General features: G+C 58.7%; 3 protein-coding genes across 7 annotated transcripts; 1 reads left to right on the top strand and 2 right to left on the bottom strand.

Moving 5' to 3' along the window:
- Nucleotides 1-3701: 3701 nt before the first annotated feature.
- On the top strand, nt 3702-17699 carry TNIP1 (TNFAIP3 interacting protein 1). Of its 5 annotated transcripts, none has more exons than XM_058815156.1 (17): nt 3702-3811; nt 9486-9656; nt 10640-10762; nt 11049-11131; nt 13084-13275; nt 13444-13538; nt 13617-13698; nt 13938-14027; nt 14273-14338; nt 14597-14728; nt 14813-14941; nt 15218-15334; nt 15636-15761; nt 16050-16130; nt 16331-16525; nt 16770-16860; nt 17221-17699. In XM_058815156.1, the coding sequence occupies exons 2-17, from the start codon at nt 9524-9526 to the stop codon at nt 17283-17285; spliced, it is 1800 nt and encodes a 599-aa protein (XP_058671139.1). In that variant the 5' UTR covers nt 3702-3811; nt 9486-9523; the 3' UTR covers nt 17286-17699. The 5 variants fall into 5 exon arrangements, with proteins under 5 accessions (XP_058671139.1, XP_058671137.1, XP_058671140.1 ...); XM_058815154.1 differs by having other exon boundaries at nt 13935-14027; XM_058815157.1 differs by having other exon boundaries at nt 13935-14027; nt 17216-17699.
- Nucleotides 17700-18320: 621 nt separating this feature from the next.
- Nucleotides 18321-21042, bottom strand: GPX3 (glutathione peroxidase 3). Its single transcript, XM_058815225.1, has 5 exons — nt 20822-21042; nt 19680-19833; nt 19392-19509; nt 19124-19223; nt 18321-19033 (listed from the first exon to the last, which is right to left on the bottom strand). Exons 1-5 carry the CDS (start codon nt 20909-20911, stop codon nt 18812-18814), a joined length of 684 nt encoding a protein of 227 aa, XP_058671208.1. The 5' UTR covers nt 20912-21042; the 3' UTR covers nt 18321-18811.
- Nucleotides 21043-25464: 4422 nt separating this feature from the next.
- On the bottom strand, nt 25465-27398 carry SMIM3 (small integral membrane protein 3). Its single transcript, XM_058815461.1, has 2 exons — nt 27161-27398; nt 25465-26451 (listed from the first exon to the last, which is right to left on the bottom strand). The coding sequence occupies exon 2, from the start codon at nt 26448-26450 to the stop codon at nt 26271-26273; it is 180 nt and encodes a 59-aa protein (XP_058671444.1). The 5' UTR covers nt 26451; nt 27161-27398; the 3' UTR covers nt 25465-26270.
- Between the last annotated feature and the right edge of the window lie 459 nt (nt 27399-27857).

Here is a 27857-nt window from a genome sequence, read left to right as displayed (position 1 = left end):
TCTCAGGTATTGCAACTGGATGAGACACAGCCTGGGGAGAGAGGAAGAGGGGAAAATCCCCTCTGTGCCTATTGCTGGTTTCATACAATGAGATTCCAAATTATTCAAAGCTTAAGTCATGCAAGGAAATCCTCTGAGCAATCCCACACCTGGTTCCCACAGTTTTTGGCCACACTATGCGACTGCACCAGGTCCCACCACAGCCCATCCTGCTGGCTGTGAAGGAGGGAGAGGATGGCAGGAGGTGCTGATCTCCTGTGAAATGGGTAACACTGAGTCTGGCCTCACATGCCAGAGGCAGAGGAAGAAGAGAGCCCTCATTCAGTGAGAAGGTAAAGCAGTGCAGTATCCCTGGAAAGCCAGGGTGTGATCCAGCCCCCCATGAAGGCAGGGTACTGCAGAGGAGCAGTAATGTTGGTGGAGCAGGAATGTTCCCCAACACCTCCCCTCTCTCCTATCTTGATCCCTTCCACAGGCCCTTCTGCCCTCCCAGCAGCCAACTATCCCAGGCTCCCTCCCCTGCCTCTCCCTTGCCCTCCATCCCAGAGCCCTCCCATCCTGCCAGGTTAATTTGAGTTTCTGATTTGCATAAGCAGCAGATCACAATGTTCTGGAAATCCCCTCCTGCAGCCAGAGCTTCCTCCCCGCTCTCACAGCGTCACTGTCGGCCTCCTGCTTCCTTTCGCTGCCGGAGCACTGGGACACATCCCACCAGCACTGCACAAACAGCAGCCCCCAGCTGCTGATCTGAGAGGGATCCATCGGCAGAGCTGAGCCCTGAGTGGCCCTGGAATGCTGTGTCAAACCAGCTGCATCCCCTGCCTGCTCTGCTCCTGCCTTGCTCCAGAGATATGGGACCAGCTCCAGGCACAGCCAGGTCCTGGCTGGCCCCGTCAGGGTTCAAGTGAGCTCTGTTTGCCCAGCAGCAGAGGGCAGGGGGGTTTCTGAGCAATAAGAGCTGTTGGGCCAATGACACTTTGAATTCACATCACTGGGCCCACCCTGCTCACTTCAGAGTGGGATCAACTTGAAGGAAGCCAGGCTTGATCTGAGACAAGCAGGACCTGAGGACAGGGGAGTTCTACCACCCCCATCTGCAGCCTGTGCTCCTTCTCAGCCTGTTTCCCACAGCACAGCAGCAATCAGGGCATGTTCACATCAGTGAGCTGCAACTGAAGGTGCTGAATCTCTGTACCAAAAAAAAAACCCTAGTGTGTCAACGTGTCAGCTGTGAACACACCCTCACAGCCACACAGGCGTGCTCATAAACCACAGCTGCCATCAGGGAAGTCTTCTCCCCTGGGAGCATGGTGGGACCAAAGGAACGAGGAAGGACCAGCAGGACCAAAAGCCTTTCATTTTCATAGTGAAATTCATGCTGGCGTTTGGGCCAGCCTGAGCTGGCAACCTCAGGTAAAAACACAAAGAGCAGCTGGCTAGAGAGGTGGAGATACATCGAGTGAGGCTGTGCCATCCACAGGTTCCCAGGTGCAGGCAGACCCCAGACCCACAGCTCCTCACCCTCCTGCCCAGCACTCACTCTCCTGCCACCCAAACCAGATGGACTAAAGCCGAGCCTTCTTCAGGCCTTGCAGTTCACACCTGGCAAGTGTAAACCAAACACCCTGCCAGGTACAACTCTACCTGCTGGCAAGGAGCTGGGGAAGCTGGAATCAGCCTCTATAAAATAGAAACATTTAAAGCTTTGGTGTTTATTCCAGCACCAGCTGGCTCCAGCCTTGGTTCTGACCGCCAGTTCTCCTGGTGGATGGTTTCCAGGGATTCTCTGCAACCCAGGAAAACCAGCACCTGTGCACCTCCATCAACAGACCCAGCTCTTCCCTGCTCCCCCAGGAAGATGCATCCCATTCTGACTACAGATAGGGACAAGGATGAGATGGAAATACACATGGAACAACAAAACCTCTTGCCAGATGCAGCAGTTTCTCTGAGGAAGAGCACATTTGCAATCCCAGTGAAGTTGCCCAGAAACCAGGCAAGGAAAATGATGTAACGAGGCTCTCCAGTTGTCCAAAAGTGAATCACAGCCTCTACGACAGCTCCCCCCCCTCCCCTTTTTGCTGACTAATACCTGACACGAAGGGCCCCTGGGAGGAGCAGCACAGGAGAGCCCTTTAAGTGGTGCCTGGCTCCCTATCAAAACCACACAGAGGCTGTCTGGGACCTCCATCATGGGGAATTCCCCTTCTCCATGCCTAAAAGTAAGCTCAGCTGGGCCAGCCTTCCTGCATTTGGGGATCGCAGGCACAGAGCTCCTGCTCTGAAGGGCTCTCCCTCCCCCAGCCCCTCCAGGACCCAGCTGGTGAGTAGCACAATGATATTTTGGTGGGAGATTTCCTGTGATGGAGTGAGGGGAAGGCAGGCATCTTTTGGGGTGCTGTAAAAACAAGCCACCCCTTTTGCTCCTCAAAGAAATAAGCAGGGTTTTGTTATTTCATGCAGGTTGAGGCATTAATTTATAGACAAGGTGTTTTTTTCGTTCTGTGGGACTGCATTCAGCTTTGAAGACAGGTTTTTGAGGGTTTACAGAACAGCACTGGGCCGCTTGTTGGGGTAAAACAAGTCTTTCAGGGAAGGGAAGATGTTGGGCATATGTGGGGTCCTGGTCTCTCATCCCCAGCTGAGACTTCAAACACGAGCACAAAGAGCACGTCAGGGTCCCATCAGGACTGAGCTCTCATAACCCAGCCAGGCTGCCAGGCTGACGTACTGGCAGTGAAGGGCCAGTCAGTAAAAGGAGTTTCTGGGGTTTTAATTTTTTCGACCCAAAACATCAAATCCCCAAGAAGTGGTGGAGCTGTATGAATATAGCTGAGTAAGAAGCCAGGCCTGGGGCAGCTGGAAACAGCTCAATCTGCAGTGAAGGTCCTTGATGAAGCCAGCACCAGGTCACCTAAGGAGGACACGTCTAGAGCAACGGCAAAGAGCAGCACAGCTGCTTACAGTGAGACTTCTTCATTCCTGGTCCGTTGCTTTTATTTACACGTATATTTAATAAAAACCCACCACCTTCTCCTTGTGGCAAAACCAACAGGACAAAGAAAATCAGGTAGCTGTTGAGCAAGTCTCGAAGAGCAGAGTGAACCCAGATGTTCCCTGTGCTTGGTGCTCCTCTGGCTGATTTCGGTGCTCGACCACGGCACAACTGCAGCAGCAGCAGCACAGAGAAAAGGATCCCTGGAATACACTTAGAGGGTGGAATTCCCTCATTTAACATTAACTTGGAGGCTCAGTGGGGAATTCTCTGTGCCTCAGAGGAACGCCAGCCTCGGCCAGCTGGCAGCACCGCGCTCCTCCTTCCCGGGGCCGAGGCCACCAGAGCGCTTCGGCACAGCCTCCCCTCAGCCATGAGGGGGTACACGAGGAGCCCCCCCCCGGCCCCGCCATTTTGTGTCTGCAGAAGCCGGGGGAGCCGCTGCAAGGCTCGGCCTCGCCGCTCCCGTGCCAGCGCAACCTCCCGCAGGAAGAAGGCGCAGGCCGGCTGACACCGCCCCTCAGAGCCCCGAAAAGCCGGGCGGGACCTCCGTGTACCCCCAGGGAACCCACACGACACAGAGACGGCGCCTCCGCCATGACGGGCACGGTCCCCAGCAGCTCCCCGCCCTCCGCTTTATAGCCCCCGCCGCGCGCCCATTGGCTGCGCCGCCTGTCCGTCAGGCTGGGAATTTCCCGGGGGCGGACCCGGTGCCGGTGCCGGTGGCGGAGCGGAGGGACCCGGACCGAGACCCCCGACCCCGATCCGACCCCGACCGCGATCCGGGCGGCGGCCCCGCCGTGGGGCGCACGGCAGGTGAGCTCGGAGCGCTGCGGGGCCCTGCCGCCCTCGCGGACAGGAGCCCTGCCCGGGGCACCGGGGGCTTACGGGCAGCGGGGTCGCGCCGCCCCAGCGAAGGGGCCCGGCCCGGCGGGAGCTGCCGGGATCGGGGGTGCGCCTTGCCCGTGTCTGGCCGGTTCTCGGGTGGTCGGGGTGAGAGCCCGGGAGGGGGCCGGGGCCGCGCCGTCCCCGGGGGATTGTCCCGGAGCCGCCCGGTGTCGCGGTAATGGTGCCGTGCCTCAGTTTCCCCTCTGCCGGGCAGGGCGGGGGACGGGCGGGCTGTCCGTGCTGCCGGCGGTGCCCGGGGGGTGCGGGTGGGGGTCCCCCGGCCCCCGGGCGGTGCTGGTGCCCGGGGCGGCCCCGCTCCTCCCTCGCCCCGCCTTGCACAACCCCGGCGTTTCCCCGGGCCCACGCCTCTGCCTCCCGGCTGCCCCCGGTGTGCGATCCCCCCGGGCAGAGCCGGTTCCTGGGCTCCCTCCAGGGGGGCGGCGGCCGTGGCCTCAGGTACCCCCCTGTCCGTGCTGTTTCTCTTTCCCTTTGACTTTTTCCCTCTGGGCCAACCGCGTGTGCCCGCAGCGGATGCTGATCCAGAGGTTCGAACAGCTGGAGTAGGGATGGCAGCATCCTCTTCTGTTGGGAGGGAGGCACAGCTTGTCTCCCCCTTTCCCCTCCCTCAATTCCATTCAAGACCCTCATGGAGGGCAGAGAGAAAAAAAACCAAAAAAAAACCCCAAAAGAACAAAAAACCCAAACAGAAAAGATGCTGCCTGTCGCTGCTGCGTTTGGGTGAGAGTAGCTCCATGTGGGACTCATGGGGATCTGCATCCCCTCAGAGATCTGGCTGTCCTGTGCCTGTGTCCCTGGCACACGGGTTGCCCCCTGTATCAAGAGGTCAAACACAGCCCTTTCCCTTGAGCAGGTTATTCCCATCGCTTGGGTGGGTTATTCCCAGCCCCTGGGGGAATGGGAGCTGTTCTGCTGCCACAAGCTCTTTTGGAGTGCACATTTCATGGAGAGCACCGTCAGCTGAAGCATTCCTGAGACTGGACTTCAGGCACTGGGGTGAATTCTGGAGACAGGAAGGCTCCAACCAGGCACGTCCTTGAGAGCTGCTTCTGTGGTGAGGTGAAGCAAGCAAGAGGAAAACAGGAGAGGCTTTTTGCTGCCTTTGGCATCGTTCCTGGTTCTGCAAGAAATCCCACGACGCCCTTTCAGCCCGACCTACGCCAGGCAGACCTATTTAGCACAGGGCCGTGGGTTGTTGCTTGCCAGCAGCTGGTATAAAACTCTCGTGGGTGGAGGAAACCAAACCATCTACTCTTGTGGCATTGCAGATTTTGTTTTAAAGCAGCAGTTCTTGCACTTTGGGTGGCACTTTGCTGGTGTAGCTTTGTGGTGTCACTATCTGCTATCACCTATCAGCTTGGTTGTTGCTGGCTGAAGCACACCAAGCTGGACAGGAGTAGCTTGGAAGCGAGGGAAAGGCTACAAGGAAAGGGGTGGCTGTGCCTTGTTCTGCTCTGGAGTGCTGTGACAAGCAGCCATGATGCTGCTGAGCTCTGCAGGGAGAAGTGGAGCAGGCAGGATGAGCCAGATGTCTTTGCAGCAGAAGACAGGGTCTTGCATAAATCCCCACCCCGTGCTGCCAGGAGAGCACCACCACCGTGCCTGGCTGCATGTCCTGCCTGCATTGAAGCCTGAGCCCATCCCGAGGAGCTCTGCAGCTGTGTGTGGTCAGCTGTGTTTGTAAACCTGGCAGACCCAGGGAAATGCTTTATTTTCCTTGTGAGCAGCCTCATCAGAAGCAGGTTGTTTCATGAGGCCTCTTTGGAAGGTGGGCTTTTGAGGCAAGAGTGGGATTTCTGGCTGGGGGACATCTTTAATACCTGCTGTGTTTTGGGTAGGTCTTTTGCCTTTCCCGCCCTCTCTTTGTGGCTAAACTGGCTGGAGAGCAGCACACTGCAAGTGGAGGTTCAGACCTTTCCCTTTGAGACCTGAGCCTTGCAATACATGCTTTTCCCTTCTTTTATTACTCCCAGCCCTGTGGACTGCAGTGCCCAAAAAGTCTCATTATTGCTGCCTCCTAAAGCAAACTCTACTTTTGCTTTCCTGCAAATTAGAGCAGTCCAGGAATGGTTTTCCCTTGTCTGGGAAGCTGCTGGAGCCCTGTGTAGAAGAAAACCAGTCTGGGGGCTACAGTGTTTTCCAGTAAAATGATGAAACAAAGAAACAAAATCACTCCATGTTGTCTGTGTGGCTTTTGCTTTCCCTCTGAGGAGGCAGGCTGGGGACCCAGCAGCCCCAGCCATGGGAAAATTATGCTGGCAGCCTGCAGGGATTTGCTTTCACCTCCTGTGATCCTGCTGCGGAGGAGGCTTCCTGTGAATCTTGAGCACTGAAGTAAGGAAAAACCCCTTCTCTTTAGGGGGTTCCCATCGTAGGATGGGAATTGAAGGGCTGCCAAGCTCTGGGAGGCTGCTCCCCACCTGGGGTCACTGCCCAAAGCAACCCCCCAGCAGTGCCAGCCCCCTCCTGCACAAGCTTCACATCCTAAGCCTTGGTATCTTCAGTGTTGAGTAATTTCAAAGTAGGAATCACATCTTTCTGCCACTTCTGCATGGCTGGAGCAGTGATGGCTGTGGCAGTGCTGCATGTTGTTCTGGGTGACAGCAGTGACAGCTCCAGCTCACTCCCAAGCCACAGCACAGCTATTTAAACACCGCTCTGCTTTCATCTTTGCCCATGAGTCTCCTCTGCCAGTTCACACTCTCATTCTCTACTTTTGCTGAGTTGCCTTAAAAATTTGCTACCTAAAGGTCTTGGTGTCCCACATGGAAACAGCAACGCCCACAGGTGCCCGTCTGGCAGCCTCTGACAACGGCTGGGCACGGAGCCAGTGAGCTGCAGCCACGGTCTGAGCCTGGCCCTCGGGCCCCAGGGCTGTGAAATATTGTCAGATCACCTTAGGAACTGTTGACTGGCGAAGAGGGAAGTGTTCTCTGGTGGTTTGGTGGTTTCTGCTGGAGTTTGTAGTAGTTGTGTTTTCTTTGCGTATCTAACCACTGCTAGGTGCTGGTGTATGGTCTCTCTCTCCTCCACTTTTGTTTTTATTGAAATGAGATTTTTCACTGTAAATCTCACCTGTCAGAACTCTTAAAAAAAATACACAACAAACCAAGACTGGGATTGGTGACTTGGTCTCTGGACCCCATGGTGACCTCTCTGTATCAACAGTGCCTTGCAGAAATTGGACTGTGCCTTCACTCCAGGAATACCCACCCTGTTCTCAGTGGTGGCCTGGAATGCTGTGGAAACCCCTCCCTCTTGCTGGCTATTGTTTGTTGTGAATTTGTGGCTGGTCTGTGCTAGGGTCAGCTGGAGATAGTCCAGTTCCTCTCTGCAGCTGTTGTTTGAAAGCAGCTCCTGTGGTCCCTTTGCTACAACCTCCCTGGTAGGGTACAGACCTTGAGTAGAAAAGTTCTTGATAGAATCTTGAGAACAGGGAATACCAGAGGCTTGCAGTGGCTCCATCCAGCTGGGAGAATATGGGATCACTGCAAGTGCTGTGCTGTTTGGCAGGGTGGCCAGTGCAGCTGGACTCTGAGGGATTCCTGCAGGGGTGCACAGGGGACAGGCACCTCCCTTGTGCTATGGGACAAGGCAGAAAACCTCCAGGTTTTGGGTCTGGCATTAAGAGAATGAGGACTGGTATTTCAGGCTGCTTCCAAGCCACATGGGGAGATGGTACTGCAGGAGAGGGCAGCTCTTCCCTCTTCTTCATCCTCTTCCTACCTTCCCTGACACACACGTGGGCTCATGCTGGTGCAGGATGCAGATGCCCCACAAGGTGGTCACTGCAGGGTGGGTTTGGTACCCAGCTCCTCCCAGAGCCCCAGGTCTGGAGCAGCATGTGCTGACTGGACAGCAGTGAGAAGCAGGCTCGGGTCCCCAGCCAGCCTGTGGCACTGTCCCCATCCTCTGCCAGGCTGGCCAGGTAGTGTGGACGCAGGTGATGGCATTTCCCAGCCACAAGAGTCCCACTGGGCTGCGTGCTGGCCTCATCCAACCTGGCCCTGATCACTTCTAGGGATGGGGCATCCACAGCTGCTCTGGGCAGCCTGTTCTGGTGCCTCACCCCCTCACAGTAAAGAATCTCTCCCTTATACCTAAATCAAACCTGCCCTCTGTTTAAGGCTGTGACAGTGCTGCCATCTCTGGGAACCACAGCTCAGAAATGGCCCTGGCTCTTCCACAGCTTCCTGTCAGCTGCTCTGGGCTCCAGGAATAGCCTCTCCTCAGCTCACCCCGCACCACACAGCTGGGCAGCTCCCAGTGGCACTTCCAGCTGCTTGGGATGGGGTCACTGGCTCCCCATCAAGGGGCCAGAGACAATGGAGGGCTTGGCAGCACCCACGGATGGCAGGAGGATGATGAGAGGCACCAATGCATCTCCCAGAAGCAGAGAGCTGCTGAGGCCAGGGCTGATTCCCTGTCGCTGAGGCAGGCATTAATTGCTGTTCCAGTTGTGGATGCTGCCAGGTGACAGCTGTCATCTGGAAAGTCCCTGCCGCTCCCTGGGAGGCAGGTCATCCAAACTGGAGATCAGCCTGGATCACTCATGGTGTGAGCATTAGTCTGAGGCTGAGGCAGTTTCGGGTACAGACTACCCCCTTCTCCTTTCTGAATGCCTCCTCTCCTGCTCACCAGCTGTCTTGGCTGGGACAAGAGCCCCTTGGGGTGCTCCTGTTGTGCCCCCAGGCAGCATCCCAGCTTCAGCTAGCACCAGGACCTACTCAGCTGCTGCTCTGCTCCGTGTCCTGACAAGCTGGCATCAGGGGGGATAGGTCTGATAAGTTGTGCTGTGATTCACAGCTGCTGCTTTATCCCCCCAGGAGATGGGTGAGACCTGCAGCCAGGATCCTGCCCAGCTGTCCCCAGGCCAGACTTCAGCAAGGGGGAGGCCTTAGGCCACCCACAAGTGCAAGGGATTGGAAAAGCAGTCAGCATCCTGCTTGTGGGTGTTTTGTCTCCTTGGGCTTTGCTCCCAGCCTGGCTCATGCCTGGATGTTTCCTGTGCCCAATTCAGGAACCATGCTGCTGGCAGCCAGTTTTTCTGGCTGAGCAGGAGAACAGAGTAGGTCACTGCCTAGCTCCTAGGGCTCATCCCCAATACTGCCCAAATGTCCCTCCAGCTGCTGGTTAAGGCTTTTGGAGTTGCAGACACTGCCTGTCCCCAGACAGCCCCTGACAAGCCTTCATGCACCCCAGAAATACCGTGTGTTGAGCAGCATGCCCCGGTGACAGTGCCAGGTTTGGTCTGGTGTGGGTGAATGTTGCTGAGCTGCATCTCCATCTCTCCTGGCATGCAGCAACCACGGGTTGCAGATTTCTCTGTGACTGCAGTGCCCTGCATGGGTGAGAGCCAGCCCCAAGTGGGGCTGCTGGTGATGCCTGCTCGTGTGACCGCTCTCATGGCCATGAGTCACCCCACACGTTCTCCCCAAGCAGGGCTGCAGGGGAAGTGCCTTCACCTGGCTTACTTGTTGGCTGGCTGGCAGGCAGTGAGGCACCAGCACAGCACCCCAGACCCCCGCAGAGTTGTGACCAGGGGAGATAGAGAAAGGTGACACCGTGCTGCATTGCCTTGCAGGGATGCCTGGCTGGGAGGCAGGTGACTGAACAGCAGGCATGGAAGGGAGAGGACCTTATCATATCTATGACCCTGGTGGGGGCTCAGAGGAGGATGGATGCACGGCCCTGGAGCGGCTGGTGGAGGAGAACGCCCGCCTGAAGGAGAAGATGCAAGGCATCAAGTCTATTGGTAACTGCTGCGTGCCAGGGGGATGAGATCTGCCTTTGGGACAGCCCAGCCTGTGCCCACAGAGCCAGGGCTTGCTTGCTTGCTTGAGGAAAGGTGCTTGTAGGAGCTTGGGGTTTTGGCACTGGGGCAGCAGCAGCAAAGCTCTCCCTGTCCTGGAGGGTTGAGCAGGATGTCTGAGTTTTTTCACATGGCAGTGCTAAAAGAGCAAGAATTTTGCTGAACTTCTGGGGTGTTTAATGCTGGAATAAATGGCTGGAAAGAAAAGACAAGTGCTGAAGCGAGGACAACTCCTTGGAGTTCATGGGTGCTGGGACCAGTTCTGCTTTTGATGAAAATCCTCACCTCCTGCAAACCCTGTTGGGCCAGGGGCTTTTCCCAGGTGTTTCTCAAGGAACCTGCTGTTGAGTGCTTCCTGTGGCAGCAGGAACATGCCAGTGTTGAAATGTTCCAGCTGAGTTGTGCCACCCTCTTTCTTCTCCTTGTCAGCCTTCCCCCACTCCCACCCCCAGTTTTGCTTTCTGTCTCGTGAGCCAGCTTCCTCCTTTGAGTCCTGCTTCTGCAGCCGAATTTCCACCTGCCTTGTGATTCCTGTTGTGTCACCATGCCCTTACCTGGGACAGGGACTCACTGGTGTGACAGCAGCCCCCCCTCATCGAGGGAGGATCACATTGTTCATGGCAGACCCCAAAGTGGGGAGGTTGGACCTGTAAGTCCGCCACTCAGGCTTAAATTTGTCTCTTCTTGGAAGCAGAGGAGAGCCCCAGTGGTGCCTTCTGCCTCCTGTAACCAGTGCTCTGTGTGTCAGCATGAGGATGTCTGACACCAGTGAGCCGCTGATCCAGCTTTGCCGTTGGATTTATCCCAGAATAGTTGTTTCCAGATGAAGAAGGACTATTCTGGGTGCTGCTCCAGCCAAATGGGGTTTTTAAGTACTGCAGGCCCTGGGGGAAGGAGGCTGAGCACCCTTCTGTTGCCCACAACAGGAGAGCTTCTGGAGGAGTCCCAGGTCGAGGCATCCAAGCTGCGGCAGAAGGCAGAGGACCTTGTGAAGGACAATAAAATGCTGATTGGATCATCTTCCTTGGAGGACTTAGTGGAAACTGGAGGTAGGAGATGTGAGGCTCATGGGGGAGGAATAACCTGATGGCTCAGAATCCTGAGCTTGGGGGAAGGGAAAGGCTGTGCAAGAGACTTTAATGACTTCTGTGGTGTATCAAACCACTGCCATCCTCCCTTCTAAAAGGAGGTTTCTGTCCCATCCCCATAGGCTGGGTAGAAATCATCCATCAGTGCCTGAGCTTGCAGGGGTGTGCTGTCTGCATCCCTGGGCTGGGAGGAGGGAGGCTCTGCTCTCCAAAAGGCTCATGGCTGCCTCCTCTCCCCTCTCCACAGCCGTCGGCCCCGATCCCAGCTTTGCACGGGCAGCCCCGGGCAGTGCCCAGCCGGACGTGGAAGCACAGAAATCACCTCCCACTGTGAGTCTGCTGAGTGTGGAAGCTGGTGCTGGCATGGCTGCAGAGTGAGGCACTGTCCATCTCATTAAAGCAAAAGGAGGAAGCCTTTAGCCTCTAGAAACAGGGAGGAACCTGGAAGGAGGGGTCAGCTCCCCTGCTGCACTCCTGGTGGTTCCTCTCTTTGTGTGATGGGCATCCTGGGCTGCCATTCCCTGGGGAGCTCTGACCTGGCTGCCTCCCCTTGCAGGGATCCTCCTCAGGAGTTTCAGATTGCTGCCATCCAAGCACAGGGGTTTCCCCAGGAAGGCAGGAGAGCAGTGAGTGGCCCTGCTCCCTGCAGGATTTGGTGTTGGCAGCTGGGAAGCTGAGCCAGTGTCAGGGGTTTGAGAGTGTGAAGGGCTTCAGCTCTGTACCCAGGCAGGCACCAGCAGGGCTGGCTGACCCATGTCAAGGAAGCCCTTGGGCAAAGCACAGAGTGGGGATAAACTGGGCAAGCGTCCTTCCCCAGACACAACTGGCCTGGGTGAGGGGTCAGTGAAGCAGCCCCGGCCATATGGGGACACCAATGTCTGCAGATGCCACATGACAGTGACAGAAGAGCTGTGACAGCCCAGGTAGCTGTCAGTGATGCTCTGATGTTCTGCTGGTGCCCACACTGGGTGGAAGGACCAGGCCTCCAAGCCCTGTTATTGTTGACAGGGTCTGCCCTAGCCAAAGCTCTGTGTGCTCCATTTGCTGCCACCTGAATGCCCTCCTGACTGTCATTGCCCCATCCTGTTCTGGTTTTTTGTGTGCTGAAATGGAGGGGAGAAAGGATGGGGAGCCCAAGGGCAATGAACATCAGCTGGCACCAGTAAGAGGACATGCTCTCATTGCACATCCTATTCTCATTGCCCAGAGAGACTCTTGGAGGGGTTGGGTCTTACTGGACACTCCTGGGATGCAGCTGTGAGGTGATGGAGAGCAGAACGGGATCTGCTTGGCCACCAGCTGCTGGTGCCTGAGCCAAGTCCAAGTCGTGTGCCCACACCTGGATTCTCCCAGCTTGGGTCCTCACTGCCTCCCTTGCCAGCAGACATGGTGGGAGGAGCTGGCTGTGCTGTGCCCCACACACACTCTCCCACAGCAGGTTTGGGGCTGTAAACTCCAGGGTCAGGGTGCTGAGGACACACTGGGCTGCCCCTGTGGTGCAATCTGGGGCATTCCCACAGGCAGCAGGTGAGTCAGCGGGGCTGGGAGTGGAGCAGACATAGGTGTGCCAGCACAACCCCAGCTCCTCCCAGCAGTCCATGTGTGCCAGTGGCACCTCCTAGGCTATGGAGGAGTTAACCAACCACACCAGAGGAGTATAAACCTCCTGGAGACACTCCCCATGGGCAGGGTGCACCCTGACACTGGTGGGTGTGACCTGGACTTTCCCAGGCACTGTTTAAATCTGGTACATCACCCATTTGGCTGTTACCTGCCAAAGGTCTCGGGTTCCTGGTGCCTGGCATGCCACAGCAGCAGGGAGCACAGAAGTAGGACAGGTGGGAGGAGAGCATGGGAGTTGGGGTAAGACCACCACCCCTTCCAGCACTGACCAGGATTTATGTAGAGAGGACAGTCTCAGGAGCTGGGATTTTTAGTCTTGATGCAGATGGGAAGAGCTCAGGTGGAGGAGACCAAGGGTGGAGATGCCTCCACTGCTGACAGCGATTTGAGAGTGTGTTCTGCCCAGACTGCCAAGGGGCACAGGGAATCCATGAGCTGCTCCTCCACCCAGGGACTCGGTGTGCCATACCCAGCAGCTGGGAATCAGACCTTTACAAAGCTGCCACAGTTTTTCAGCATGCTGAGAGGTGCTGCAGAGTGTCTTGGTGCTGGCCCAGCTCCACACCACAGCCCTGCATGAGACATGAAGTTGATCTGCCCTAAGAAGAACTTTACAATGCTCCTTTAGCTGCTCTGACCACACTTGATGCCATTCCCAGGACTTGGAGCAGGCCCCGAGCGAGGATGCCAACCTGCTGCCCCAGCTGCAGCAGCTGGAGAACACGCTGAGTGGCTGTGCCAAGGAGGCCAGCAAGGACCAGGTCTTTGTGCGCATGGGCTACATGGCCTCCGAGCTCAAGCGCTTGGCCTCCAAGGTGCACAAGAATGAGCAGAGAACGTCCTTCCTGCAGGTGAGCAAGGCTGGCACTTCATGCAGATTATCCTTGTGGTGTTTTTTCCCTCCAAACCCCTCATACCCACCCTGAGGTGGACCCCCATGTCCTTAGCGTGGCTTGGTGGGAGGTGTGGGTGGCCCAGGGCTGGCCATGGTCCTCACACTGGCAGTGTTCACCCTGCAGACGTTGTGTGAGACGCTGCACAGTGAGAACAAGGAGCTGCGCACCAAGCTGGAGCATGACCTGGAGCAGAGAAACCAGGCTCTGGAGAAGCTCAGGTGAGGATGGGCTCTGTGGATGGGGACAGGGCTGCCCTGGAAGCTTCTTCCTGCTGACCCATCTCTTCCTGCCCACAGGTGTGAGAACCAGGAGCTCCGGAGGATGGTGACACTGAGCAGCCAGGACAGTGGGAAGAGGGAGGCTGCTGAGCAGCAGCAGGTGAGGAGGCAGCATCTCCTTGGAGAGGGCTGGGAAGGAGGCAGGGAGCCCGCTGACACTTCAGCAAAGATGGCCTCATTTTAATCGAGCCCCCAGTTTGTCCCAGTGTGACCAGCAGGACTTTTCAGGGTCTCAAGGGGATGGGGGAGGCAGTGGGAGGGGAACTGGCTCGAGTTTAGCCGGCCTTGGGCACAGCCTCCACAAAAGCCCTGAGGGTCCCCCCCGTGCGCGTCCAGCAGAGCGGGGCCATGGTGGAGAAGGCGCCGGGCAGAGAAGAGCTGGAGGCCAAGGAAAAGAAGGTGAAGATCCTGGAGCACCAGCGCAGGGAGGTGAGGACCAGGCTGGGAGGGAGGCACCACTAAGGAGGCGGGGAGTGGGCAGAGTGGGCACAGGGCTGGGATGGCACCAAGAGACTGGGGCAGGGCTTCAGAGCTGCAGGGAAGCACTGCTGGAGCTGGGATCTCCATCCAGCTGGTCCCCAAAGTGCTTTCATGACAGGAGTCTGCTGGGGACCACCACAGCTGGTTCATAGCAGGATTTGGGCTCCTGTTCAGCCATCCCTCTCTCCCTGCAGCTGCTGGAGGTGAATAAACAATGGGATCAGCATTTCCGCTCCATGAAGCAGAAGTACGAGCAGAAGGTAGGGCTGGGTGCTCAGGGCTGGGTGCTTGGGGGGCACATTCCTGCTGGGTGCTCAGGGCTGGGTGCTTGGGGGGCACATTCCTGCTGGGTGCTCAGGGCTGGGTGCTTGGGGGGCACATTCCTGCTGGGTGCTCAGGGCTGGGTGCTGTCTGTGGGCACTCAGAGGAAATGGTATAGGGAGATTTGGAGGCTGCCTGTGCCTCCTTTCCCCCAGTGTGGATCCTTTGAGGCCAACGTCCCCACTCCCTCCTGGCAGGTCACAGACCTACACCAGGAGCTGGCTGAGGCCCGCAGGGCAGTGACCGAGCTGGAGTCGGAGCGGGAGCAAAAGCAACGGGATTTTGACCGCAAGCTGCTCCTGGCCAAGTCCCGGATCGAAACAGAGGAGGTGAGTCCCTTGGGAAGGGTGACAGGGAGCTGCCAGCCCTGTTGTCCTGCCCTGGCTGATCTCCCCCCACCCTGGGTCCTGCAGGCAGAGAAGGAGAGGCTGGCCATGGAGGTGAGGGACCTGCAGCAGAGGATGCGGTTCCTGCAGGAGCAGCTGGCTCCGGTCACCAGGCAGCGGGAATACCAGGAAAAGGAGATCCAGAGGCTGAACAAGGTGCACTGCAAAATGTCTTTAATGTTCTCTAGTCTCTTCACCTCTCTCAAATCCAAAACTGACCCTGATAACCCACTCTTGCCCAGGCAGAGACTTATATCAGGTCCCCCACATCCCTCTAGGCTCTGAGAAAGGAGGGTTCAAGGAGAGTCTGTTGTCCTTCTTGCCCCTGCCCAGTTATACCCACTTCCCATGCTAGGCACATGCCCAGGGTCCTCCAGTGGCATCTTGGGCACTGAACTTGCTCTGACCCTGCTCCCCTTTCTTTCTCTCTAGGCACTAGAAGAGGCTCTGAATGTCCAAGCCTCTCCACCACCCATCTTTGCCATGGAGCCAGCAGGGAAGCTGCCACAGCAGGAGCTGCTGACCCAGAATGAGCTACTCAAGCAGCAGGTAGGTCAGGACACAGAGCCACTGGGGACAGACAAGGAAATGCATGTCCTGAATTTCCAAGCAAAGAGCTTTGTGTGCCAGCAGCAGCTGGGCAGGTGTCAGTGCTGGGATGGTGGGGTTGGGGACCCAACTCAGCATCCTCCAGGCATTCATCTGGAAGGACTGCAGCCATGGGCACTGGAGCCAGCCCACAGGGGCTTGGCATGGCTGGTGGAGTCAAGGATGGCAGCACAGTGATGGGGTTGCTTGGGGGAGGTGTCTGCCCTCAGCCAGGTGTACCCACATTCTTCTTTCCTGCCAGGTAAAAATTTTTGAGGAAGATTTCCAACGGGAACGGAGTGACAGGGAGAGGATGAATGAGGAGAAGGAAGAGCTGAAGCAGCAGCTGGAAAAGCTGCAGAAGCAGTTGGTCCTCTCCAACAACCAGGTGAGCAGTGCTGGGTGCTACTAGCAGCACTCTGGGAGCCCTGTGTCAACCCCATGTGTCTCAGAAATGCTCGCCCCCTGTGTCACCTAAGAGTAAAGGCTGAAGGACAGGAAGGCCAGAGGGGTTTTTTGCTTGTCACTGCCAGAGAATCTCCTTTCATCTCCTCTTTCTGCATCTCTCCTGGGGGTCTGATGGGGGGAGATTGGTGCAGACATTCCCTCAGCAACCCTAACTCATGTAGATGGGGGATGGCAGGGTGGGCTCTGCACTAACCCCTCTTCCTCCCAGCTGCGAGCCTCCAAAGACGATTGCCAGAGGGAGAAGGAGGAGAAGGAGAAACTGAAGAAGCTGCTGAAACAGCACAAACAGGTAGGGATGGGATGGGATGGGATGGGATGGGATGGGATGGGATGGGATGGGATGGGATGGGATGGGATGGGATGGGATGGGATGGGATGGGATGGGATGGGATGAAACCTTCCTTGGGCAGAGGGGCTGGTGGCTGTAGGTGATGGGTGATGGTGGGCTGCCCTTGGGATCTCCCCATCATCTGTCCTGGCTCCTTGCAGGCTTCTGGAGAAAGGCTGCACGCCGAGCCAGGCCCGGGGCCGCTGGGCCCAGCGTGCCCCATGTACCAGTACCAGTACAGTCCCCCCATGGCTCCCCCCATGTACCACGGCTACGAGGAGTGGCAACAGGTCCGGTACCCACCAGCCATGCCTGGCGAGCACACGCAAGGACAGAACTTCCACCATTTTCCCCCGGTGAGACTCCACCTCTGCCAGCAGGAGGGGGAGCAGAGGGTGACGTGTGGGCGGGTCTGGGGCTCCCTGCCCTCCAGGGCCACTGAGTCCCAGAGCAGGGAGCTGAGCAAGTGTGTGCTGGTGGCATGTGACTGCTCAGCCCCTTTCCTCCCCCTCCTTCTCCTCTTCACACGTTCGGTCAGAGTGCTGCCTGATGATTCACATGGCAGGTAATTCCCTGTCTCTGTTCCATCTCCTCCCACAGCCTGAGTACCCCTGGCGCCCGCCCTGTGCCATGGCTCGCAGCCAGAACGCCCAACCAGTGGCTGGGGTGAAACCAGTCCCCAAGGACTTGGGTAAGGCTCAGACCCTCCCTGACAGGGGTGCTCATCCTTCACCCTGAGACTTTAGGCAGTTGGCTAAACACATGGGGGAGGGATGGGGCCACAGCTTTCCAGGCAGTGGCCATTTTCCCTTAGCCCCCACCTCTCATCAGCTGATGGGATGATTTTGCCATGGGGTTGGTGCCTGCTGCATCCCTGCCAGCATCCCCACAGCACCTAAAGTCAGGCTGAGCCCAAACAGCTCATGGAGTTATGGCAGTTGGTGCTCAGGGATAGCAACCATGCCACAGCTGGCATCTCTGCTGTGGGGCTTGTGTGAGGATGAAGAGCTGTGCTTACCCTGTGCCACCCCTCTCTTGTGTCTCAGAACAGGCAGGTCCCGGATTGCCCTAACGTCAAGGACCAGCCACGCTCTGACACCAGAGGAAGAGGAGTAGGGTGTGTGTGTGTGCCCGTGTGTGTGTGTCCAGGAGCTTCCTCCGGCCGCCAATGCCTGTGCAAGGACATGTGCTGCACGTGGGGGGCTCAGCAGCGCCTTCCCCCAAGGATATCATGAAGGAGAGACTGAAGGTGCCATCGTGGTGACAGCCAGCATGGGGTCAGTCCCCTGCAGCCATCCCCTTCCCCACGAGGAGCCAGGCCTGGCCTGGCAGCGCTACAGACCCGAGCCAGTGGAAGAGGAGCCAGTGTTTGCCAGGAGCTGCCCAGAGCAGAGCCCCTGGAGGAGTGGGGAACAGCGGGGACTCTCCCGGTGGTGGGAGACCCCACACTCGCAGGCAGGTGCTGGCCGCAGCCGTGGCCCGGCCTGAGGGTGGTTGGTGTCTTCGTATTTATTTAAGGACTGAAGTGTGCCTGAGTCCCTCTGGTTTTGTCCTGGGCAGTCTCTGGGGAGGGAGAGAGGGAGGGATACCAGGGCTGTTGGTCCCCGTGTGCTTGGAGACAGACTGAGTGCAAGGAGACCCCAACCCTTGCTTGGGCACCCCAGGATCTGTTGCCCCAAGTGCGTGCCCCCACCTCCCTCTGTGTGCTGAGCCCAGCCCCTCAGCCTACCCTTTTCTGCCCCCCACCTCTGCCAGGGCAGGGAAGCCCCTGCTGCCCCCTCTGCCTTTCCATGCAACAGTGGCCTTGGGGACAGTCTTTGACATTGCACACAGCAAATCTTGCTCCACGAAATAGGTCTGGAGAGGAAAAAACAAACACAACCCAGTTTCTGTAAGCGTGGCTGTCACAGGTGTGACAGCAGGAAGCACAGGATTCCAGTATGCTCCTCACTGGGGGTTGTCTTTGGTCCTGCCTCCAGCCCTTTTTGCCCACCTGTGCTCTGCACTCCCTCCCCATCCTGTCCCCAAATGCTGGGCTGTGATGATAATTCTGTGGAAAAAATTGAGTTTCTCCAGCCTGGCACTGCTACCCCCAGGCTGGCCACTGTGCCCCCCACTCTACCTCCCCTACCCCTGGCCAACACGTGGGGCTGCACATTTGCAGAGCCTTTATTTGGTGTTTCTCTGGTGGGTTGGTGAGGGGCTGGCCACCCCTGCCCAGGAAAGCAGCACGTCTGTGTGCCAGGAGCACGGGCAGCCTGAATGCACTGAAGAGCTGCTCCGTGCTCGGCACGCTCAGGCCGGGCCCGCCCCAGCCCGGGGCTTTCGGGCCAAGCCTTCATGGAGATGTGGTCTCCTCCAGGGACAGCCAGCCCCTGCATCCTCCCACTGCCCGGGATGGTGGAGAGGAGGGGGCAGGCTGGAGATGTCACCACCAGGGGTGGAGGTGGGACACAGGGATATTGGAAGTATTTACTGAGGTTTCTGCCATGAGATCCTCAGCCCAGCATCCTGACTGGGGGGTGCCAAAGGAGCAATGGAGGGAACAGGGCGTGATTCCTGCTGCTGGGGAGCATCTGGGGAGGGAATGGAATGGGAAGCAGCCGGGGGGATGCTGGCCCTCGTGCCAGCAGCCCGAGGCTCTACTGGTCATCGTGGTTTTCCTGCTGCCGCCGCCTCAGGTAGGTCATGATGTTGTTCTTCACGACGGCGATGTTGGTGCGATGGTACCAGCGCATGACAGGCACACCCTCGGGGCTCACCAGGAACTTCTCAAAGTTCCACTTGATGTCATGGATCCGCAGAGGCTCCCAGAAGAGCCTGTTGGGGTTCCCAAAGTCCTCCACCACCGGGGGACAGGCGTTCTGCAACAGGGAGCCAATGGATCACTGCTTTGCCCCTCCGAAAAGCAAACTGGGTCTGTCCCCCTCATCTCCCCTTGCCGTAGCACCTACCTTCAGGAAGGTGAAGATCTTTTGCTCCTTGGCCCCGTTCACATCCCCTTTCTGGAACAGCTGGAAGTTGGGAACAAAGCCACCTCCTGGCCGGACATACCTACAAGGCGGGGAACAGGATGTCGTGCAATGGACAGCTCTGGGTGCTCGCACAGGGGTGGTGATAGGTCCCCAAACCCCTTGTTTGGGTCCTGAGCCAGCAGCAGCTGCAGCCTGGGCTCCCACTCCTGGGGGAGAGGTGTCCCACAGCCCCCACCACAGCACTCACTTAAGCGCAGGGAGGATCTCTGAGTTCTGGCCAGGTTCCTGCTTCCCAAATTGGTTGGAGGGGAAACCGAGGACCACGAGCCCCTCGTTTCTCAGCTCATCTTGTAGTGCATTCAATTCTGCATGCAAGGAGAGCCAGAAGTGGGTTAACAGAGGGCTGGGCACACCTCCACACCTGCAGTTACCATCTGGGACCATTCCAGCTAGGCCGGGCCTTGGGGAGCAGGCATTAACCCTTTCCCCAGCTCCCTGAAGCACAATGGACCATGGGGCCCTGCAGGACCCTTACCAACATACTGCAGTGTCAGGCCTCAGTATGTGGCTACGTTGACAAAGAGCACAGTCTTCCCCTTGTACCTCTCGAAGGGGATGTACTCGTCCCCATCGATGGTCAGGGCCCCGTAGTTGTAGATGGTGTCATTCACCGACGGGTAGCAGTCCACCTGTGGGGCGAGGAGCATCCTGTGGCAGCGGGCTGGGGGCTGCCAGCCACCCCCCTCCCCATCCCCAGGGCCAGCAGGGCAATGGGGCCAGCCCTGCTGCGGGACAGCTGCCAGTGTTGTGTCCCCTGCCCGGAGTGCCGCTGGCAGCAGCCGCGCTGCGGCGTGCCAAGGTCGCGCTGCCGGGACGGGCTGGCTGGGGCGGGGGTCTGGCTGCAGCTGGGGGATGTTTGCCGAGCAGGGAGCAGCAGGAAGGCGAGTGGCTGCAAAACAGCCGGGACACGGGGGAGGCCAGAGCCAGAATGCCGAGGCTGTGGGCAAGGGAACAGGACCCACCAGCCCTGGGGGACAGCGGCAGGGCAGGGGGTGCCGGTGGGATGGGGAATGGGCCGGGAAGGGTTGGGCTGGAGCAGCCTCTGCATCCGGGGCCACAGGGGTTAACCCAGAGGAGCCCCCTCCTGTCCCCTCCAGGGTAGCCAGGCTCAGCCCAGTGCCACCGAGGGGCTATTTTGGGAGCTGGCAAAGGGTGAAATCACAGGGGTTGCACTCGAGGAATGAAGGCTCCGTGGGGCTGTGGGGTCCCTGTGGCAGGGTGGGGAGCCTGGCTGGGGGGTGACGGTGCCCCTGCCCGCTGAGCTGTGGGGACACGGTGGGTCCCACACCTTCCCGACATGGGGGAACCCACCCGGACATTGCAGGGGGGAAAGCCCCCGTGCTCTGCCCCGGGGAGGTCACTTGGGGGACACAAGGCTCTGTCCCCCTTTGTCCCCAACTCCAGGACAGCGATTCTTGGCCCTTGGCAGGAACCAACTCAAACTGTCCCCGTGATCCAGGCACCGGGATTGCAGGGGGAAGGAGGGGGACTCAGGGGGACACCGTGTCCCTCCCGTGCCCCGGGGAGTCCTGCAGAGAGCCCGGGGAGCAGGCGCGTCCCCAGGGTGTCACACAGCCCCTAAACCGCCCGGACCGCCCCGTGTCCCCCTGCTCTTACCTTCTCCCTCTCCTCACTTCGCCCCAGCTGGACGAGCCCAGCCAAGAAAAGGGGCACAATCCAGCTGCTGCTGCGGGAGCAGCGCCCCATGGCTGCGTGCGGGGTGTGGGGTGCCAGCACCCCCCGACAGCCCGGGGCCAGCGGCCGGGACAAGCGCCGCTGTCGCCTGCTGTCACCTCGGAGCCCGGCGGCGGCCGAGAAATAGCTGCGGGCTGCGAGGGGGGAGCCAATGGCCGGGGGGGGCCGGGCCGGGCCCGCGTTAACCGTGTGGGCTCTGGGACGGACACACGGACACATGGACAGACACCGCCCGGGGCTGGCATCCAGGGGGACACGGGGCAGCGGCATGTGCCCAGGGTTTATGCAATGTGTCACCCGAGCCGGCATTAAACCCGCGGGGTGGGGGAGAGATACCGGGGAAGGGGGGACGGGGGGAGAGGGGAGAGGTGCCCCATCCTGCCCAGGTCACCCAGCCAGGTGACATTTCCCCCCCAAGAGCAGCACGGACCAAACCCCCCAGCAGCAGCATCGGGGTTCGCTGGGTGCCCCCAATGGCTGCTTGGGCTGGGCTGGGCTGGGGAAGGCTGGGGAAGGCTGGTCCCGCTCCTCTCCTGTGTGCCCGGTGAAGGAAGGCGCTGCCAGAGGCGTCTCCGGAGGAGGATCCCTCCTGCCAGGGGCTGTGGCTGCTCGGTGACCCTGCTGGGGTCAAGGGCAGGGCACTGCTGGGTGTCCCCAGGGACAGGAGTTTCCAGGGTCCTTACTTAGCCAAGGAATGTGAACATTTACCCTGGGCTGTCTCCAAGGAAAATATTCGTGGTGAGGAGTAAATTCCCTGAAATCCCCCCCAAAATTATTCAGTGGGATAATTAACTGGCTGGAGGGGAGCTGGGGGAGTTGGTGTTTTGGGGGGAGGCTGGCTAGCTGTGGTTTTGGGGTGGAGGACAGTGTGGGGTGGCAGGGGGTGAGCCCTGGGGGGACCATGAGTGCCAGCAGGAGCTTTGGCTTTGCTAGAAAGCAGGGTCAGCCCTGCCTCCATGCTGTCACTGAGCCAGCTGCCGGAGATGCCACCAAGGAAGGGGAGTGAGGCCAGGGGTTAAGAGGAAGCTGGGAGCAATCTCCCAATCTGTGTTCCTCACCAGAAGGAACATCATGTCCTGGGAAAGGCTGGTGGTGTGAGGCTCCAACTGCAGCCTCAGCTGGCGTGGGAGGGCTGGGGGTGGGGTCCATCTCCCAGGCACACAGAGAAGCCACGGAGCAGGGGAGCTGTGGGGTTTCTCTGTCACTGGCAGCATTTCCCAAAGCTTTAAACCTGCCCTGCTGCTGGGGGAATGGCTTAGCTCTGCCCTGCCTGGAGCCCAAGCAGTGTGGGGTGTTCCCCCAAGTCCGGGCAAACCCTCAGGGTGCTCAGCCACTGCCTGGGCATTGCACAGAGCCCATCACAACATGCCAAGAGCCCGGCCAGCCACAAGGGTGCTCCAGGTGACTCTCACAGACATGGCTGTGAGTGGAGCAAGCTGGCTCCTTGCCAAAACCAGGATTTGATCCTCCCCACCTACTTCCCAGGCTCTAGGGAGGTTTGAGGCCATGGGGCTGCAGCTCCTGGCACATTCTGCATCCAACAAGAACCAGTATGTGCCAGTGCTGTGCTCCCAACACAGCTCACACTTCTGAGCCTGCCCAGGGCTTGAGCCACCTCCTGCAACAGAGCTGGGACAGGTCTGGGGAGCTGCTCAGGACTGAGCTCCCTGCCCCACATTTCCCACCACAGGAGCAGCCATATCTAGTTAATGTGGTGTGTGGCACAGTGTGGTTGGGTCCCTTCCACGTGTCCTTGATCCCTGCCACGAGCAGTGAAAGTCTGAGTCACTCCTGAACTCGGTTTTCCTAAAACCAAAATAAAAATAAGGGACCTGTTCATCCAAGTCCCTCCTCCTTGGGTCCCAGTGCCAAATCAGCCTTGGTGGAGGCTGGGAGTGGGGAAGGAGTTAATGAGACAGAGCCAATGGACTCTCTCACTGCCACTGATCTTCCCTGGCATCCCGGGCATGTCACCCAGTGTTCCCAACACACTGTGCCACGTCATGCTGGAGGCTGCATGCTGCAGGATTGGGGTCCCCTACCCCAAAAGCAGCCGTGCAGGGCGGGCTGACCCTCACATGAACCGTCCTGCTCGGTTGTTTTTTCCACCAGAGCTGATCTGGAGCCAGCCCCAGCCTGCTGCAGATGTTTGGCAGCAGTCTGGGATGGGAGGCCAGGCACTTCCAGCTCCTTGTCCCCCATGCTGCCGCTGCCACTGCCACTGCCACCAGCCTCCCTGGAGTCCCTGAGCCGCGTGCCAGGGCTGCAGGGACCTTGTGCCAGGCTGCAGGGCCCCAGCTAAGCACGAGGAATGTGAAAGCAGCGGTGGGGACCATCCAGTGCTGCCTGCTGGGGTTATCCCAGAGCTGACCCAGAGGTGTTTTCATGCAGAGGGACAGGGATGGTGCCAGCAGCGTGGCAGGACAGCAGCAGGCAGCATTGCTCTGGCTGGCAGCAGTGCAGCTTCCCTCTGGCAGCCTGGCTTGGCATCAATCCCAGGGCAACCTCTGAACCTTTGTTCTAAGCGCGCAACGGGAAGCAAAAGCAAAGCAAGTTCTGCCAGGAGAGAGGCCCCGGCTCTTTGAGCACCAGGCTTCCCCAGACTGCCAGCCCACAGCTCAGCCAGCCCTCGCTGCTCTGCCCCAGCCCGTGTGCTCCCACACACTGCCCTGGCTCAGCAGCAGCCTCCCTGCTGGCCATGGTGCGAGCACCCTTTGGAGAGGGGGTCCCCTTCCAGAGTGCCCCCACAGCCCCAGGCTCTGTGCTCTGCCCCCTCCAGCACTGCCATCCCCTCCTTTTCCAGGAGATTTGCTCCCTGTGGAAATGTCCCTGGCCCATTGCCCCCCTTCCCCCTGCAAAGGGAGGCAAGGTGAGAGCCAGAATCCTGTGTCTTCTCCCTTCTGGGGCTGCCCCACCTGCCTCGCCCAGCAGCAGCCCCCAGGCGCCAGCAGCCAGCTCCTGGCACATGCCAGCACCTCCAGGGAAGCATCCCAGTGGATTCTGAATCACCTCAGTGCCCACATCACCCTGCCTGCTGCAGCGTCACCGAGCAGGACCCGCTGCTCAGCAGAAAGGCATTTCTCCTTGGCAAAACTCCATGCAAACACAAGCTCCAGCACTGTCCAGGCACTGAACCCATGGCCACAGGGGGATTTTGTTATCTTGCTCCATACTGGAGGAGGAATTTCTAACTTGACAGTGTTGGAAATCCAGTTTAAATTCATTCTCCGACGTCTTAATGCTTTTAAAAATGTTGTGACTTTTCCCTGCTTTACCTCTGCTGCCATTTAGCTCCATGTTTGTTGTTGTTACGAGCAAACCCATCTTTCCAAGGTCTTTCCTGGAAATGTTTGCCATGGGTTTGAAACTTCCCAGAAAATTCATACCAATAAAGGAAATCTCTCAATTCCCTCTGCTGCTCTTGACAAGGGGAAGGCAGAGGTGGGAACAGCAATCATGGATGGTTGCATGGATGGGGGGAAGGTGTTCCATGCTTTTCCTCATGTTTTGCTCCAAACCATGCTTCCTTTCCAAACCACTCCAAGGTTTGTGGCCTCTCCCCTATTCCTCTCATAGCAAAGCTGCTCAGCTCTAATTCCTGGTGCTGCTGGCTGTCCCCACATTGTCCCCAGGGAAGCAATGTTGGGGTGGAGCATGGAGGAGAGCAGAGCCAGGACTGCTCCCACCCTGCACATCTGTAATGTCCTCCAGCTGCTGCTGCACCATGCCAGCAAGGGAGGGAGATAGGAAGAAAAACAGGAAAATAACTCTGGTTATTTGTCTCAAACTCTGGAACTTGAGAGGGGAAGAGAGAGTTGACAGCTCAAAACAGAAATATGTTTTGTTTGGCTGGGCAAAGAATAAGTGTCTGCTCCTTCCCAGCACAACCACAGCCAGTGGCTCCAGTGCAGGCACTTCTGCTCCCAGGGTCTGTATCCCTGTGCTAGGCTCCCTCCTTAAGGTGGGAAGGGTTTGCCCAAGGTCCTGCTTCCCTGGGAACCTCCTGCCCCTCTGGCCCCACCACCCAATGCAAAATCTGGATGTTGTGGATCAAGTCACACAAGGTTTCCAACACTGCAGGGCTGGTTGCTCCTTTCAGCACAGAAAATTGGATTTAAACAATTCCCACCAGCATCACGGTAGTGTTTCCCCACATCCTTCCTGACTCATGCTGCTCATTTTGTGACCTTCCTTGCTGTGAGTCACCAAGACACCGTTTCAGCCCCAGGGCTCCTGCCACACTGACCAGGCACGAGGCTGGGGTGAGGGAAGTAGTGCCAGTCACCCGAGTGGGATAAAAACAGCCACAAGCACTGTCGGAAAGTCCTGAGGGATCCTTCCCACCCACGGGCTCCAGACTGAGGTTTGCCCTCCTGGAGAGTGGGGCTGGGCTGGCAGTGAGCTTCCTGCTGGGCTCCAGGGACCTTGAGGCAAGGCAGGGCACGAGGGCAGAGCAGGGAGACTTTCTGGAGAGGCTGCAAAGTATCCCAGATCCTGCAGAGCCAGACAGCACCTGCAGTGTGGACAGAGCTGCATGACACATTCACATGAAGGATAAAGTCCATTTATTTCATAACAAAGGGCAGTACAAGAGCTTACATGATCCCTTGCCACTGGCTGGGCACAAACCTGCTCCTCCTGCTTTGCCTGCCCAGGTGAGGCACACACAGACTCCCCAGCAGGGCTGGTGTGCTGGGCAAACAGTGGGAGCTCTCACTCTCAGGAGTGGGGAGTGCAGCCAGCATGCAGACAGGAGGGCTGGCAGGAACTGCACACACTCCTCTGCCCCACAAGACCCAGAGGAACCAAGAGTCCTGCAGGATTTTCCTACCATTTCTGCAGATACTGGGTAGAGGAGAAGCTGGTGCCAGCTGCACATCTGCTGTGCAGCCAGCACAAGCTTTGTCACCGTTGCTTTTAGCCAAGCACTAAATGCACAACCAGAAGCCACATCCATCTTGCTTTGACTCTTTTTTCCCCAGCCACCTTGACAGCTGGGCTCCAAAGGAGAGCTTTGTCAGGTATTTCCACTCCTTGCTGCTTGCCTGGGAGGAGACAGTGTCACCAGTGAAGGACAGATCAGCCTGCCTCTCTCATAGAGTGAGATATTCCCAGCTGGACGTGTCCTCAAAGTCACACCTCTCCCCACTGCTGCCCATGCTGGCATTTCCCCCACAGTCCCCATAAGCTCAGTGGGAAGATGAGCAGTGGGTACCCAGCGAGAGCCAGCTGCAGGAGCAGGTCTGGGCTGGCTCACCCCAGCTCCTGGCCAGGCTGCAGCTCTCAGGGTGCCGTGTGAAGGTGCCTGGCACAGGGTGCCATGGCTGTGGCCCCCAGCCCAGCGAGCTGGCCGTGCCCCCGTGCCCGTGGCTCACACGATGCCGTTGCGCGTGGGGTGTGTCCGCACTCGATAGATGATGACGGCCGTGGCCGGGCACAGCAGCAGCGCTGTCATGATGAGGATGGTGGCCAGGATGATCAACACGATGACCCAGATATCCAGGATGTGCTTGGGGAGGTCGGTGGGACTTGTGAGGTGAGGGAGGTCCATCCTGCAGGGAAAAGGCAGAGGGGAGGTGGGGCAGCCCGCTCCATCCCTCCCCTAGCCAGAGTCCCCCCAGTCCCCTGCTGCTCTCTCCAGAGACACTCCTGTGGCCGGGTCCAGCTTTCACCTTGGGCTCCTTCCAGAGCCTTTGCTAAAGGCTCCTTCAATTACCCGCAGGATTTACAGCATGCTTTAAAAGGCACTGGATAAAAGCCTAGGGAAAAACTTCCCTATTAATTGCTACTGTTTGTTACAGGAACTGATAAAGGAAGCCACAACCGGGTGTCCCGCCGGTCACGGGGACACGGTGGGGTCGGGTCAGCCAGGACCCACCTCGTTTCTGGGGAGCCTCGTGTGTCCCCCCATCCACACCTCGTGCTGAGTCACGGATTATCCTTCAGCTGAAGGGAACCGAGGGGCCGGGGAGCGGGGACCCCCTGCCCGGGGACCGCGGCTGTGCCGCCGTCCTGCCCCGGCACCTCGGGGCTGGGGGACACGATGCCGTGGGGGAGAGGCGGCAGATGCCGTGCCCTGTCTGTGCTCTGTCTGTGCCCTTCTGTGCCCTGCTGTGCCCTGCTGTGTCCTGCTGTGCCCTTCTGTGCCCTGCCCGTGCCCTGCCTGCCCTGCCCGTGCCCTGCTGTGCCCTGTCCGTGCCCTTCTGTGCCCTGCGTGCCCTGCCCGTGCCGTGCCAGTCCCACCTGCCCGCACCCCCGTACCTGCGGCGCTGCCAGGCTCCGGCTCCCGCTCCGAAGGCGGCTCCTGCTGCAGCTCCGGCGAGCAGCGGCGGATCCTGCCCGGAGAGAAACGCTCCCGCCGGGGAGAGAGAGACTCCGCCCGGCCCCGCCCGGCCCGGCCCGGCCCGGCCCGGCCCGCGGGGCACGGCACGGGGAGAGAAGGGGAAGGGGGTAGGAGGAAGGGGAGGGAAGGAGGGAAAGGCAAAGCAAGGCAGGAGGCTTTTTCTGCACCAGGATAAATGAGAACGCACTCCACCTCATCCCACCCACTGGGGTTCCACTGGGGGAGTGCCTCTGGAGTTGAACACGAAGGTCTCAGGGAGGGACTGTGGGGACATTTCACTTCACAGTCCTTAACAAAGGGTCCTCCCTGCCCTGTCCCCTCCTGCCTCAGCAGGGCTCACAGGCACCCGCTTGTCCCGAGGCCCAGGGCAGGAGCACCCAGAGCCTCCATAGCCACAGCGCGGTGCCCGCAGTCCCCAGGGGCTCGGGCACGGTGATTTACAGACACACGGCCGGAGAGAGGGGGGACAGAGCTCAGCCGCCGGCTGGGAAAGCTGTTTCTGCTGCCCAGTGGAATATTCCACTCCACTGGTGATGCTGAATGGCAAAAGCAGGATGGGATGCTCTGACATTCCTTCTGGGACACAAGCTCAGTGACAGTCATGGTGGGAGCCCC

This window comes from Ammospiza caudacuta, chromosome 16 (genome assembly GCF_027887145.1).
Source record: "Ammospiza caudacuta isolate bAmmCau1 chromosome 16, bAmmCau1.pri, whole genome shotgun sequence".
In the NCBI taxonomy this organism is placed as follows: Eukaryota; Metazoa; Chordata; class Aves; order Passeriformes; family Passerellidae; genus Ammospiza; species Ammospiza caudacuta.
This window is presented reverse-complemented; position numbering and strand designations above follow the sequence as displayed.

Coding starts and splice junctions, on each gene's coding strand:
- TNIP1 (XM_058815154.1), top strand. CDS start 9,524: ATGGAAGGGAGAGGACCTTATCATATCTATGACCCTGGTGGGGGCTCA. Junction 13,539..13,616: donor CAGGCTCTGGAGAAGCTCAG/GTGAGGATGGGC, acceptor TCCTGCCCACAG/GTGTGAGAACCAGGAGCTCC. Junction 14,028..14,272: donor TGGAGCACCAGCGCAGGGAG/GTGAGGACCAGG, acceptor CTCTCCCTGCAG/CTGCTGGAGGTGAATAAACA.
- SMIM3 (XM_058815461.1), bottom strand. CDS start 26,450: ATGGACCTCCCTCACCTCACAAGTCCCACCGACCTCCCCAAGCACATC.